At 44.4% G+C, this 15,049-nt stretch overlaps 1 protein-coding gene across 1 annotated transcript; it reads right to left on the bottom strand.

Moving 5' to 3' along the window:
• Positions 1-2,180: 2,180 nt before the first annotated feature.
• HNRNPUL2 (heterogeneous nuclear ribonucleoprotein U like 2) lies at positions 2,181-14,846 on the bottom strand. Its single transcript, XM_012778204.3, has 14 exons — positions 13,989-14,846; positions 11,914-12,049; positions 11,544-11,620; positions 11,219-11,358; positions 10,830-10,920; positions 10,619-10,731; positions 10,128-10,391; positions 9,829-9,951; positions 9,290-9,418; positions 8,607-8,775; positions 6,542-6,742; positions 5,442-5,515; positions 5,072-5,179; positions 2,181-4,950 (listed from the first exon to the last, which is right to left on the bottom strand). The coding sequence occupies exons 1-14, from the start codon at positions 14,524-14,526 to the stop codon at positions 4,870-4,872; spliced, it is 2,244 nt and encodes a 747-aa protein (XP_012633658.1). The 5' UTR covers positions 14,527-14,846; the 3' UTR covers positions 2,181-4,869.
• Between the last annotated feature and the right edge of the window lie 203 nt (positions 14,847-15,049).

Genomic DNA, 15,049 nt, shown 5'->3' with positions numbered 1-15,049 from the left:
TGCTTTGCTTCATTTTCCTCAGGCCGATTTTGCCACATCTGCCAGAAAGCAGTGACCCCACCACGCCCTAGTGTGGCTACCACCCCTCACGGGGATCCAGCAGCTGCCTAGCCAGAGACCAAACTTAAGGCTTAATGTTTTATGCGTATCTCTAGGACTCAAACTTGGCAAAGGTTTGCGAGCCGCAGAATACCTAGTATAAACCTTTTCAAGGGTGCACATAGCTGAGGTAGGACCAGGGCCAAGGTAGAGAAGGTAACAATCCCAGTATGTTTGGATCATCAAGATCCCTTAAATTCAGGGACATATCCTTCAGGGAGAAGCCTAGGCTGGCTCTTGTTTGTGCCTGGATACACACTGAGGGGATGGTGGGGGTAGAGTCCTTGCAATAATAGTAAGACCTGTATTTGGGGCGGCCCATCACCCCCATCTTCCCCACACCTTCACACAGGAAGGCAGCAAAGGGGAGAGAAAACGGAGAAACCCAAAGGAATAAAGGGTTTTTACCAGCAACTGAAGTTAAGACTCCTAAGGATGTTTTCATGGGCTCCAGGGATACCCAATAAACTTGGACACTTTGGAGAAGAGCAGCTTTTCACTACTGATGGAATTTCTGAGCCCTACCAGGTCCTGGAAATCATCTAATTCTCTCATCCTAGAGATGAAGAAAGAGGAAAAGTAACCTGTTGCATTCCTGGAGTGGGACCTACCCCCAGTTTTGTTCAGGAGTGTGCTTAGTTCCTTCTTGGTACTGGTGAAAACTCTGGGAAAGATCGGGTCTGTTTTAATCCCATATCCTGACAGTGTCTAGCACATAGTAGGCACTCAAATACCTAATGAATGGATTGTAGCATACATGCTTAAATTGCAAGCTAGTACCACAAGTACTAAAAAACTTTCCCATAGGCCGGGCACAGTGGCTCACGCCTGTAATCCTAGAGCACTCTGGGAGGCCAAAGCAGGAGGATAGCCTGAGGTCAGGAGTTCAAGACCACCCAGAGCAAGAGCAAGACCCTGTCTCTACTAAAAACAGAAAAATTAGCCAGGCTTTGTGGTACACATCTGTAGTCCCAGCTACTCGGGAGGCTGAGGCAGGAGGATCACTTGTGCCCAGAGTTTGAGGTTGCTGTGAGCTCTGCTGATACCATGGCACTCTACCCCAGGGGACAAAGTGAGACTCTGTCTCAAAAAAAAAAAAAAAAAAAAATTGCCTTTTCCCACTGCATCACAGTGTTGGGCAAATTCCAGGGGGGTAAATGAAAACTTCCACATCAGCTCAGACTTGGTCCCAGAAGTGCTCAAAAAATGTAACCTTGGTATTAGATTTTTTAAAAAGTGTCTGCTCAATTTTCCTACACAATTTTCATACCCATCAGATTATAGGTGAGTGCTCCAGCTATAGTTGGGGATAAAATGGGGCTTAGTGGTTACTAGAGACAAGCCATGAGCTATAACCATTAAAAAATGATGAATTAGCTCTGAAACTAACTTTAAATGTCCTAGAGAATAGGCAGCCATCAAAATTAAGGATGGTCTTTAGGATACAAAGCTGTAGGACCCTGGGCTCTGAATCTGTGTCACATACAGAGGGGAGGAACTAAGAGCAGTATCTGTATCAATACCACTACCCCTTCAGAACACTAGATGCCATGAGTCTATGATGTCAGAGCCTTAATAAGACCCCTCGTCATTTATTAAGAAACTGCAGTTAGGATCCAGTTCAGTGATACTAATACAACCATGCTTTTGTTCACTAGAAAACCACCCCATCAAACATCTTCTGTTGAATAAGTAGGCTTTTCCTCCTAATTATATAAGTGGTAATTGCTCGTGAATAAATTTATTTGGCTCCATAAATGGAACCTTACCTTTAACTTCAAGCATCCAACTGGTTTTGGTATAGACCAAATACACAGAAGTCATGAAATATTATTAATTTCCTTTTCAATGGCTTCACCTCTTAGCCTAAGCAAGCATTAAATAGACCAATGACCACCCCAAGTGAATACATGGTTGGCTCCCAAGTGAAGGCATGTAGAATGAAAAGAGGGAATAAATGCCATGCAAGAGGAAAGCCATCCCTGGTTGGAGCCAGTGCAACTTGAGAAAGCAATTAAATAAATAAATAAATAGCCCAACGACACACTCCACCCCAGTCAGTTCAGCCACAGGAGATAGGGTAAATTCAATCCAAATGGTTATTTATTCTAAAACTGGAAGCTACTGTGCCTACATTTTTGCCAGGATGTTGTGATGAGAACAGGGGAGGAAAAAGTTACAGATGTAAACAATGACACAGTTACATATTTTTTTTTAAATGGTAAAACCCTTCTTTACTGGCCACTTCCAAGAATGCTTTACAGGTTGTGCAAAAACATTTACAGGCTCCATGTGGTGTTTGTTTTTCTCACAAGCTTTTCCATCTACAACTACAACAACAGACATCTGATAAAACACTAAACAAGTCTTCTAAGGAAAACAAGGCTAGGGATTCCTCTGGTTACCATAATCCACATTTCCCCCTTAACATAGTTTTTTCATAATAAAAAGAAAGAAACATAACCAAGACATCTACTGTTGCTGCAAGTGATCTCTTGGACTAAACCAATGAAGATGTGGCAGTTTAACTCTCCACCCACCTAGAAAACCAGCTTTTTAAAAAAGATGACTTTCTAGTGACAAATATCAACAGCAAGTACCTCCCCTAACCCCCTGCCCCAAAAAAACAAAACAAAAAACCCCATAGTGGTTTAAGCTTTGGCCCCCCTGCCCTTGAGGGCCCTAACATCCCCATCCCTGTCATGGATCATAAAAAGATGTTATTTGATAGAGGCCTACACATCAAAAAGGGGTGGCAGCCTCTGTCTCAGGAAATTCAATTTTCTATTACAACATAATCTTACCCTAAGGGAATTTCTTTGGGCTTCAGTTTTTACTTCCTTGCCCTGACACTGTAAGCAAAACTTTCTCAAGCTCTCTTAATAAAAATACAAAGTTAGTGGGTTACAGAAAAGTTCATGCAATCACTTCACCCACTGCCACACACAAATCCATCTGACAGTACTAGAGGGAAGCAGGTACCCAGAGAAAGGACATCATCATGATTAAGCAAACTTATCTCCTATCAGCCCCCTGTTCCAGCCTCGGGTTCAAAGGTACTTGAGCAGAAGGGTGTGTCGTGACAGACAGAGACAACTGGAGGGCCAGAATAAGGGTCCGCACATCTGAAGGGCTGCATGGCAGTTAACAGTGTGAGAGGGAGAGAAAGATCAACTCTCAGCACAAAATTTTAAACAGAGAACTGCCCAGGTGAGGAAATGGAAATGAAGCATTTTCTAGTATCATGACCCAGAGTTTTCTCTCACTAGGAAGTGCTGCAACGTGCGGTGTTTGCTGAGAAAGCTCTTGGCTGACACAGTGCTGAGCAGGAAGATGAATTAAAACTGAAGCTAAACATTGAAAGGGCATTCCCATATCCCACCCATATTCTTGAACCCAGCAACCTGCAGCTGTTTATCAAGAACTGGGAGGGTGTTGGTAAAGTTATACACAAAACTATCCCAACTGGAGTCTCTTGGCTAGAGGCCTCTCTGGGGACACTCAGGGAAAGCACCCCAGAAGGAATCCTGTTTCAAGTCGGGAAGGGGTGGGTGCTCCCTTTCACGCACACATTTACACATGTTCACACTCACACTCTTCCCATCTCAGCAGCCCCACTGAGCTGCCTCCCACCCCCCACCCTCCCCTTTTCTATTTACTCTCTACCTGTGTATCAAAAAAACCAGCAGGGCATGAGCCCTCCACACTGTATAAAATAGTTGCTATTCTCAGCACCTGGGCCTGAAAGCCCACACCACAGGATTCACCTATATACATATCCTGCTGCAGTGAAAAGAATCCTGCTGCATTTCTGTGTGAGCTGAAACCCTGAGAACGTTCCTTCTCTCGCACTGTAAGAGGACAGACACTCTACGAGATGATTTCAGAGACCTCCTGCCTCTCTCAACCTTGGAAGACAGAGACTAGAGACTGGCAAATCACAATCTTCAGGCTGAGGGCTGCACTCCTTTTCTCCCCAAGATTTTATGGGACTTCATCAGTGGGTACTAGAGGGGAAAAGCTATTCTGCTCTGCAATCAAGAACAGTCCCCATGCCTCCTTGGCCTGGGAATCCTATATAATAGAACCACCCAACTAGCAGTCTCCATGCCTCAGCCAAACAGCACAGAGGCACAGGAAAGCAAAGATTGGGACATTTTGGCCTCCCAGCCCACCAGACCAGATATCCCAAGAGGGAAAGGTCAGTAAAGAAAATACAAACGGTTAGTTGGTGCAAGTGATTGATAAGAGCCAATCGTTTATTTTCACTGCCCCAGTCACAAGCTCCCCCTGTCCCACTCCTGCCTGCTCCTACCTGCTCTGGAGACCACCCTCACACTGCTTCCCCAGCCTCCCCAAATCACCTTATCACCTTCCCTTACTCGGCTGCCAGTCCAGCTGCCTTAGAATGTCAGAAGGGTGCCATTTTCAGTTCTTTAAACTGTCCAACTGCAGGGTATAGAACAGGCAGCCCTAAGTGCTGCTTTCTGCACAAATGTTTTTGATTACAAATATCTAACTAGGTTTGAAATGTTTTATAGAATAAGACAATATTCTTTTCAACAAACTTTAAAAAAAATGTACAGTTTTGTTGTTTGTTTCCACCTCCCCCCTCCCCCACCCCTGCTTGAGCACCCTCCCCCCCACCACCCCTCCCCGGCAGCTCAGCCCCACCCCGACAGCCCCTGTTTTCCTTGGTTGTGTTTTGGGGGGTGCCTGGCACCCCCAGAAATTCAGCTTCATGGCTGACAGGCGACAATGGCAGGGGCTTCACCGATACCCTTGGTAACCGTAGTAGTTCCTGTAGTATCGGTCTCTGTCCTGGGGGTGGTGGTAGTAGTAATTCTGCCACTAGAAAAGAGGGGAAACCCCATCACTTGGAGCCAGAGCTGGCTGAGGATGAAGAGACACAGCACTCATCCTTCTGGTCCTGCCACCCTTCACCCTCTATCTATCCCAAGATGATACTCACATCCCGATTGTATTGTGTGTAATAGTCTCTGTATCTGTTGTACTCATAATCTCGCCTGTAGAATCGATCATAGTTTCCCCTGTATCGATCATAGAAATTACGGTATCCCTGAGAAAGGAGAAAAAGGAAGAGTGAAAATTTATGGGTTTTCAGCAACATGACCCACTGCTTGCTACCCCCTCTTAAATGAGACACATCCTAGCTTGTATCATAAACAGGTTTAATTTTCCCGGAATAAATTCTTCTAGAACACATTAAATGGGCAAAACCCTAAGCCCTGAGAAAACAGCCCAAACCACTCTGTTCCCCCAAGCCAATAGGAATGGCTCTCACGGCCCAGAGGGAGGAGCAGGAGGAGAGCTGCACTCACCCCTCTGTTTCCAGACTGCCCCCAGTACTGCTGCCCGTAGGCCCGGTTGTCGTAGCCTCGGCGCTGCCCGCCCACTGGAAGAGAAATGGAGAGCGCGCTCAGACAGCTGGCATGGGGTTCTGGCTCCACATCTGAGTGGAAATCAAAAAGTCGGAGCCAAAGGCAATTCTGGGGGAATAGGAGGCCTGTTTCGGCCAGGCTCACACAATGTTAATTAAAGCACCAGCCAGAATCTTTAAAAAAGTCTGAGGGGGGAGGGCAGAGGAATAGAAACACAAGAAAACCAAGCCACCTTGCTTTTGAAGCTCCCCAATTCCTGCAAAACATTTAAGATGGCAAAAGGATACATGGCAGAGTTAGAAACATGAGTAAAAACTGCCATTCATAGAATCACAGACTTTCAGCCCTAAAAGGGATCTCAGTTATCATATAACCCATACCTATCCCTTTATACAAAGCAAAGTCCATATAATAAGCTCCTTGAGGGCAGTAACTGTTCACATTCACAGTGCCTAGCACATAGCAGGCACTTAAAATTTCTATTGACTTAACTGTTACACACACACACAAACACACACATTTTTAAAGAGCAGTGAATGCACACTGGGGGTTTAACTGAAACTGGACATTGAGGGGAAAAATTATTTCCACTAATTCCTAACTTCCTTTTAAACCCCCTAAAATGACTGAATAACGCATTCACTTTCTGGTCTATACAGCTGGGTTGATTCAAAGACAGAACAGCAAGAAAACTGAAGACAAGAATCTGATTTCACTGCACAAATCCTTCACATAGACTGGAACAGTGATATGAGGAACCCATATATTAAAATGAAAACTAGACAGATGAGAAGGCACAAGTATTGCTTTTCAAGGAAACAAATACTTTTGTTGACAGTAACTCCTTTTTTGTTGACAGATTACGGAAAAAGTGTAAGAAGCTAGAGATAAAGGACACAGGGAGAAACAAGCTCCACAAAGAAGGCACTTCCTTATTGTTAGTGGCCTGACTCAGTTTCCTTGGCCTTCCTTTGAGCAACCTGCTGTACTCAGCACAAAGAACGAACTGAGATAGGGGGCTGGCAGGTCCCAGGACTCACCATAGCCTTGGCCTCGGCTTCGGTTCTGCCGGTTTCGCTTGTTTCGGTTGTTTCTGCGGTTTGTCCGCTTCTCAGAGGGGGGCAGCAGCTTCCTTGCCTCCTCCTTGTACTTAGTGACAATGGGCTGGGCTTCCTCCTTCTCTAGCTCCCCGTATGTCACTTCATCCATATAGTCGCATTTTTCAGGCAAAGAGAAGTTGGCTATAAGAGTAAGAGAGAAGCTTGTGGGCCTGAAAAGTGCATAGATGGGTAAGAACGCATTATGAAAACTCTACAAGCAGCATAAGACTTTCTAAGCCTCACTTACTAATGCACAAAAATGTGCTTGGTTCATACCCAATCACATTTAAGTAATCAAATTAATTTTCTCTACCTTAAGCCTTCCCTAAATTGTAACAGCCCCAGGGCTATCTGCAAACTGTAGATTCACAAGTTCTCAAGTGATCCATAATAAATTAGGAGTGAACTGGGTTAAGGTTTCTTATCAGGACCAAAGCACGTAGCCAGAGGCTAAAAGTAACTGAGAAAGTTTTGGTGTTGGTCAGATAAGATGCTAAGCAATTTAACATTTTAAAAAGGGACTGAATGAGAAACTGACCCAAGCCTAAAAGAATCTACTCATCTATTCAAGGAAAACAGAAAACAGGAGTACAGGGCTCTCATTTACCACCTGTACATGATGGGCCGGCACATTTGCCAGTCTCCTATGTCAAGTTCAAGAGGCTAAGTCCCGGTGGAATTCAGTTCAATTGCTCTCTGATGATTGATTCTTAGACAAATGCAGTTAACCCTCAGTTTTATAAAACTGAACTAAATTCCTGACTGCCTGAATGTCAGTTACAAAGTAGCATAGTTTCATTCTGTGTAAACTCAGAGGATCCGGCTCACAGATGTGTGAAAACAGTTCCCAAGTCAGGGGATTATCAGAATTTGAAGAGCCAGCACTTGATAGAGCAGGTGGGATGCCAGAAGCTAAAGGCAGCAAGGCGAAAATCACATTTTTAATGGGAACAGTAGGAAGTAGGATCAACCAAAATAGTCAATTCTGCCTTATGTGGACCTTGCTCTCAGGCTTATATATTGCATTAAAGATTTCAGCCAAAAACAAAACAAGCCCAAATAAGCTGGCATCTCCCTTCTGTTTCTTTGGGATGCCATGCCATCTCCCTGCTCCCTTCCCTCCCCTTTCTCTCTCTCACTCCGTTTTCTCTCTATCCTTCTAAAAAGATAAACTTTTTTACTTTTACGTCTAAAACAAAAACAAAAACCCAAACAAAACACAAGCCTAATGTGATAACAGAAATCAGGAAAACCAATAAATTAGTTCACTCCAACTACCATTCCATTTATGAAATAAATAATCTTCCCCTATTTCATGGAATATAAACTCCGTAAAGCCAAGCTTCATTTCATATACTGCTATTTCCCTATGTCTAGAACTGTACTGGACAAACAGCAGACATGCTATAAATATTTACTTAATGAACTTACTCAAGGAAGCCTCTCCCTTGAGTTTTAATTATCCTATGCTCTATCACTATTTCTCTTTTTGTATCTTACCCAGAATGAGTCAAAGGGTTTCTCTTCAGATTTACATTTTAGATCTGGACAGTCACTCAGGTGCTAAGAGGTCCCAATAAGGTGTGCAGTGAACAGAGACAGGATCTCTACCTTGTATAATTTTAGCCAACTACTATGGTTTGAATATGTCCTCCCCATATATGTTGAATATGTGTTGGAAACTTAATCCCCAACAAAGCAGTGTTCAGACAGTAGGACTTTTAAAAGGTGATTATGTCATGTGATGGGTCCATTCTCATGCATGGATTAATAATGCCATTATCTTAGAGAGTGGTTTTGACATAAAACTTCTCTCTTGAATGTCCCTTTGGCACTCCCAACATGGAATATCACAGCAAGAAGACCTTCACTAGATACCAGTGCCATGCTCTTGGGATTCCCAGCCTCCAGACTGTGAGGCAAATAAACTTCTATTGTTATAAATTATCCAGCCTGTGGTATTCTGTTATAGCAGCAGAAAATGGACTATAACTAAGACATTCACCTTTCATCTCCAGCATTATAGACTCAGGCACATCATCTCCTTCCACTTCCTTCCTCAACTCCAGCCTTTTCTTCCAATCTTCCTCATTAGGGACAACCACCACCACTTTCCTAGTGAAGGTCTTGAATAGCAATAGCTTCCGCCGCTGACCAGAGTTGTACACATTACACTAAGGAGAAATAACAGATGTTTAGGAATAAAAATTATCACCAAAATTCAACCAAATATCTTTGACAATTAAGATGCCAGATTAGGGCTCAATATACACAACCTCCTTTAATTTTTGAAAAACTCTGCACAACAATATTATCCAATTTTGCACATCAGGAAAACTGAAGTTCAGAGAGGACAAGGAACTTGTCCAAGATCACAAACCTAGTAAATAGTGGAGCTAGGAATCCAAGTGAGCTCCAACTCTCTGTTGTCTCTTACGTGTTTTACAGTCTGGGTCTGTATCCTCTCAGGTAAAAACACTAATGATTGAGTACCTCTGAGTTCAAAAACTGTTACAATCATAACATAACAATCAGACGGTCATAATTAGGTAACCTGATTCTATTCCTTAATTCAGCCTCTCTACATACACACCTCACTCTAACGCTAAGCAATTTTACCAGATTAAATGGATGACACATTTTTTATCTTTGGATCATATGTAAAATTAGGTTTCTTCTGAACAATACCTGATCAAGAATGAAGTTCCTTTTTGTCCGGGAAGCAATCTGGACCAGCTTACTAAGGCACTGGGAGGCTTGCTGAACTAAAAGGTCTCGGCTTTTGGGATCCATCTCTGGCTCCTCGAGCCCCTTCATCTGATGAGTTTGAGAGAAAGTGAAGAGAAACACAAGGGGTTATGCAGCAAGTTAAAGCCCAAGCATCACTGGTAAATGTCACCTCTTTACATGCCATATCTATCACATCAATTCATTCCTATTCCTCAGTGCTATGAATGCTGTCCATTTCCTGCAGTAGTCATTTCCAGTTTCAACCTGGACATATTCCAGATTGTATTTGCTTTCAGAAATTTGAAAACACAGCAAAGAGAAAAAGGAAAAAAAAAAAAAAAAACTTAGAGAAAACCATATAGAGAAAAACTCATTTCTCTATTTGTGGGACTCCTGTTTTCACATAAAAGGCTAACTCTCCACTGAGAATAGGTTATAGGAGTTACTTGGCACTTCAGAGCAAATACTATAGCTGACTAATCCCTCTAGCAACTCACCCTCATTTGATTGAGCACAGTCTCAGCTCCCAGGACATTGTATCTTTTCTCAGGGTTTTCTTTTGCGTATTTCAGTGCCCACTGGGTCTTTCCAGATCCAGGCAGTCCCACCATTAGAATCACCTGTAAGTAAACAGAACCAGCAATGTAATGAAAAATAAGAGTCATGTTTATGAAATCCAATTTAAAACAATCTCCCCATCCCAGTTTGGCAGCATTTTGAGAAGAGACCTGGGAAAGCACACCCACCCACCATTCCAAAGCAGGAAACCTAAATTTTTGCATACTGCTTGGTATACCTCACACTCCTCTATGGTCTTGGGAGGGACTGCAGTGCGCACACGCTCCTCAACAGGCACAGCATGGATGAACACAAACTCTTCTGGTGGTGGGAAGAAGGGCTCTTCCTTCTGACCAAAGTTTAATTCTACAACACAATTTTTGCAGAGGACATGGGGTAGAAGGGCTCGGTCTGCTAGGGATTCCTTGTTGATCCGGAATGCCACACCTAGGTCTTCTCCATTCTTGGAGAAGGAAAGTTCTACTTCTTCATTCTCAAAATTCTACAATGACAAAAGAGAAGAGCACTTATGGGCTGACAAGGTTTGAGATTGATTAAATCTTACAATTTAATCTTTTTTGTGTGTGTGCGTACAAACTGCTACATGACATAAATAAGCAATAATAGATCAAATGCATAAAAGCCAGGAGTTGATGGGAAACAGAATCAAACTCCCAGTGCCCTCTATCCATTCCCTGCTATGAATACACAACTTTCAGGAGCACTTACAGCAAAGCAGCCAATGACATCATTTTCCCCAAAAGTCTGGCCATATTCCTCAAACTGTCCATTCTCTGCTTTGAGTCCTCGTCCATCGAAACCATAGGAGAATTCATCCTCGCCTAGAATAGTCAAAAAATTAGTTACCTACCTCCAAACTTTCCATTGAATAAGCAATACAGTAGCAAACACTAATGAGGATGTTAAAAAATAACTTTACCAAGCTGTGGACAGGAAAAATCAACAGACCATCCAACTCGAAGGACAGAAACTTCTGTGCAGCCTTCTTTCATTGGGAGATTCTGGGTGACCTGGCCAAGTCAGAAAAGGAACTCTTAGATACTCTGACCAACGCAGAAGCAAAGTCTGAATTAGAAAGATAATAACTTTTATAAAAACTGAAACCAACAACTATCACAATTTTGTATCAGAATAACAACTCTCACTGAACTTAAACCAAAGCTGTGGGAGTCGACTTCTCAGTTACTGAAGCTAAGATTATTATAGTGCTTTTTCCTGCACTAAGAAAATACTGATGGACAAAAATCCAGTAAATAGATAGCAGTTTAATGAATAAATTAATACATAATGGTCTTAATGAGCTACTACCTTTGCCTCAAAGCAGACTTTTCCCTTTATCACTCCATAAGTACTCCTTGCCCCAGACCAAAGGGTGGGGAACTTCTCTGAGAAAAGTGGCTGCCCTCCATAGCGGTCTTTGCTCACTTGAAAGTGGAGATCCGAGGTATCTGTTGAGAAAGAAGCAATCAGTTTACTCGAATGCCAAATACTTGAAAGCCACCAAAAGAGTACAAGTATACTCAGCTGTCAAGAATGGATGCAAAGACTCTTAGAATTTGCAGGCCATTAAGTTTTAATCTCCAAAATCACTTCTAGGAGATTAAAAACCCCAATTTGCCTGCCTTATACATACATGTGTCCAAATTCACAAGAGTTTGATCCTCCTCCTCATCTTTTGCTTCTTCTTCTGGGGGTGGTGGAGACTTTGAGCTACACATAAGACAGAAAGGAAATACAATGTAACCAAAGCCCTCTTCTTTGAGAAGTGTCTGCATGACATAATGTCCGCTTTAAACTACTAGTGAATATCAAATCCCAGCAGACAGCTTCTTCCAACAAGTGAGAAAGGTCAATAGGAGCTTCCATGGTAGATTCGATCTAAAACTTATGCCTATAAAAATCTATTCCATTTTTAATCCACCCCTCCTTCCAGACTTTCCAATTAGCATCAGGTATACCAAAATCAGAGCAGACACTCCCTTTGAAGGGACTGTTTCCCTCACCGGCTGTGGTAAGCCTCCTCTCGGAATTCATAGTAAGCTCGGCCATGTTCATCCTTCTCATCCCGCTGTCTCTTTACCCCCCGCCGCTCACCATCTGAGCCTGCTGGTTTTGACTTTTCACTATCTTGGTCATCTCCTACAAAAAGGAGGGAAAGAAAATCAGCAGTTTTCATACTGGTATGTAGAATAAGCTCAGAACCAATGGAAACTAAAGGGGGATCTGAGTAGCTGTCTAATGGAAATAGCCAGGTTATTCCCACTGTATTCACATAACATCTTATTTCTAAAGATTATCTTCCTGTCATGGGCTGGGATTTTATTCAAAAAAGAAAAAAAGACATTATGGGCTAATTGCAGTCAAGCAGAAGATAAAAATTGGACAATTTTTGCATTCTAAATTTATCTGCTTAAATCAGGTCAAACTTGCAGATTTTCCCATCAATATGACATGAAAAATATCCCTTAGGTCCTTAAAAAAACCTTCAAAGGTTAATTTAATTTTGACTCTTGTCAGATTTGGATTTAAGGTAGGCATTTAACATATTTTGTAATACTTTTCCACAGCTTCATGATATAGAAGCCTCAATTTATTTTTTTTTAAGTTAGCTTTTCATGCATTAAAATGCACAGCCATCCATGGCTTTACTTATATGGCAGGTGGACTTAAGTGCATGATACATACCTATATTTTTATCAATGATCTTTACTGAAAGTTGCAAGAACAAACCATTAAGTCACAAGAGACCCATAAATAATACTGCATCTTTACTGCAAATAATTTGGGGCAGGAAGGTGTGTTGTCATATATTTAGCAACATTCTTTACAAGAGGAAAATCAGGAACCTGGAGTTTTTTCTTAGGCTTTTGTACTTTGCAACAGTAAGAAGGTTTTTAGTAATAATTTCTTTAAAACAATTCTTTATCCCTCAACATTTATTACCTGCTATTTGGGATACACATAAGTCAAAGGTTATGTAATGGGAATTTTGTTCCAGGACTTAGGACGAACAATCTGCAAGTTGCATGTGATTGATGTAAAATGGGTTCCAATTTTACCAAGATACTCCATAGCTGCCTAAAAAAATTATTATAAAAATTACTAAGGCAACCCACTTTATAGTAAGACTTGGAAACAGCTCTAGTTTTCCTCTCTACTCTGACAGATACTGTTATAGATCAGCTCTAACCATCCAATCACTTCAAAAAAAGGGAGAAAGGTCACTAACTCCCTGGGGCGACTCTATGCATTGTATTCCACAATGTTACTCAAGGGATGCACCAGCACCTCAATCATTTCAATCCAGGAAGCCAAGGGTCTGAAATGTAAAAGGCTAGCGCCAAGTGTACTACATCAAATCTACGAATATGCCCATCATAAACTGAGTGGGACCATTAAAATATAAAAATAAAGGCAAAAATAAAAACCCTATCAAGTAACCTTAACTAATTTATATAAACGCACTAGATTAAAATTTTCTCTTCATTAGTTAACTATTAAACCCAACAGCCTCTTACTAGAGGTTGCCCCCTACTGCTGAAGCAGGAACAGGTTAGATTTCCAGATTCTCTGTATAGCTCAAGCTCTAGTAATGTGCTTTTGACAGAGCGGACTTTGACGGACTGAGTTTATTGCTTAACATTCTTATGGTGAAAAAGTCAACAGGCAGGTAGCCCAAAGGCCTAAGTCTCCAAATGTCGGTCTGACTCTCCATGTAACTGCCAAATTCTCGGCACGTTCTCAGCTAAGAAAAAAATAACAAGCACCGCGGGAGACTGTTCCACAGGTAGCTCACATGCAAAAATCAATCACTTCTATCCACTATCTCCAAAGAACCAAGGTAGGCAGGAACCTCCCTCCTGCAAAGAGTGAGGACACCCAGAGGCGGCCAAACCCCCCAGAAAGGTGGCTAAAGGATGAAAGCGACTTCCCCTGGGGAGCCCCATCAAATGACAATGGGAGCCTTGCACTCTCAGACAAGTGAGAACAAGGAATCCGACCCTGCGGTGCAGGGCGCAGTGCTAGACCAGGGGCGCACTCGGCAGGTTGGAGCCGGGCTCCGCTGCCAGCTCCTCACCCTGTTCCTCTGCGGCCTTGTCACCCGGCGCCTCGGATCCTGGCGTCTCATCGCCGCTCCGCTCCTCGGGCTCGTCTTCCTCCCCTTTGCCAGTGCCCTGCTCTTCGCCTCCATTTACCCCACCTGACCCGGCCGTGGCCTCCGCCGGCTTCTCGGAAGCATTGGGCTCGGCCAAGGCCTCCATGGCTGCCGCCTCCGGTGGATCCGGCGGCGGCTGCGCGGCCTGGTCCGAGGCCTGAGCAGGGGGTGGCTCTTCGTCCTCGTCCTCAAGCAGCGCCTCCTCGTCCTCCTCCTCCTCCTCTTCGTCCTCCTCCTCGTCCCCGCCCGGGCCGCCGCCCGACGCGGCCACAGGCCGAGGCTCCGCCTTGCAGGCCCCGCCGGGCCCGGCCCCGCCACCGCCGGTCTCGTCCTCGAGCATCTCAGCGTCCAGCGCCTCCTGCAGCCGCTGCGCCAGATCCACTTTGAGGCCACGCGAGTCCAGGCCCCGCCGCTGCAGCTCCGACCGCAGCTCGGTCACTTTCAGCCGCTTCACCTCCATCGCCGCCGCCGCCTCCTCCGCCTCCCGCCGCCTCCTCCCCTGCGAACCGTCGACCGAACCCGACCGCGCAGGCGCCGCCGCCGCCCGCCTCCACCTCACGCGCCAGCACTGAGCCCGCGCGAGCGAGCGCACGCACGCAGATAGGGGAGGCCGCGCACGGTACCCTCTACGTAGTGCTTGTTTCTCCTTCCTCCTCCCCTCCCCCTTCGGCTCACGGTGCCAGAAACAACGCAACGGGGAGCTGCTTCCCTTCCAGTCCCTCAGTTCCCCAGCCGCAGGCGAGCGCGCGGAGGACGACGGAGTTCCCTCCTTCTCCCTCCCGCCCCCTTGCGCCTCCTGGACCAATCGCCGCTGGTGGTTTTACTGCGCAGCCGCAGGGGAGTCGAGACGGGCAAGACTGGCTGCGGCTCAAGTGCCTCGTAGCACGGAAACGTGTGCGCGCCGGTCTTGCTGTACTTCCAGCGGCGGGTCTGCGCAGCCGTCCGCAGCTCCCTTAGCCTACGCCCCTCCCACTTTATGACCA

This window comes from Microcebus murinus, chromosome 4 (genome assembly GCF_040939455.1).
Source record: "Microcebus murinus isolate Inina chromosome 4, M.murinus_Inina_mat1.0, whole genome shotgun sequence".
NCBI classification, from domain to species: Eukaryota; Metazoa; Chordata; class Mammalia; order Primates; family Cheirogaleidae; genus Microcebus; species Microcebus murinus.
Note: the sequence above shows the minus strand (reverse complement) of the source record. Positions and strands in the feature narration are given on the sequence as shown.

Bases quoted from the DNA above. Each gene is read 5' to 3' on its own strand.
- HNRNPUL2 (XM_012778204.3), bottom strand. From the start codon at position 14,526: ATGGAGGTGAAGCGGCTGAAAGTGACCGAGCTGCGGTCGGAGCTGCAG. The intron at 9,952-10,127 runs GTATACCAAGCA...GTTTACTTACAG, and splicing joins AGACCATAGAGGAGTGTGAG to GTGATTCTAATGGTGGGACT. The intron at 5,180-5,441 runs GTGAGTGCAGCT...CTCCTTTCTCAG, and splicing joins GGCAGTCTGGAAACAGAGGG to GGATACCGTAATTTCTATGA.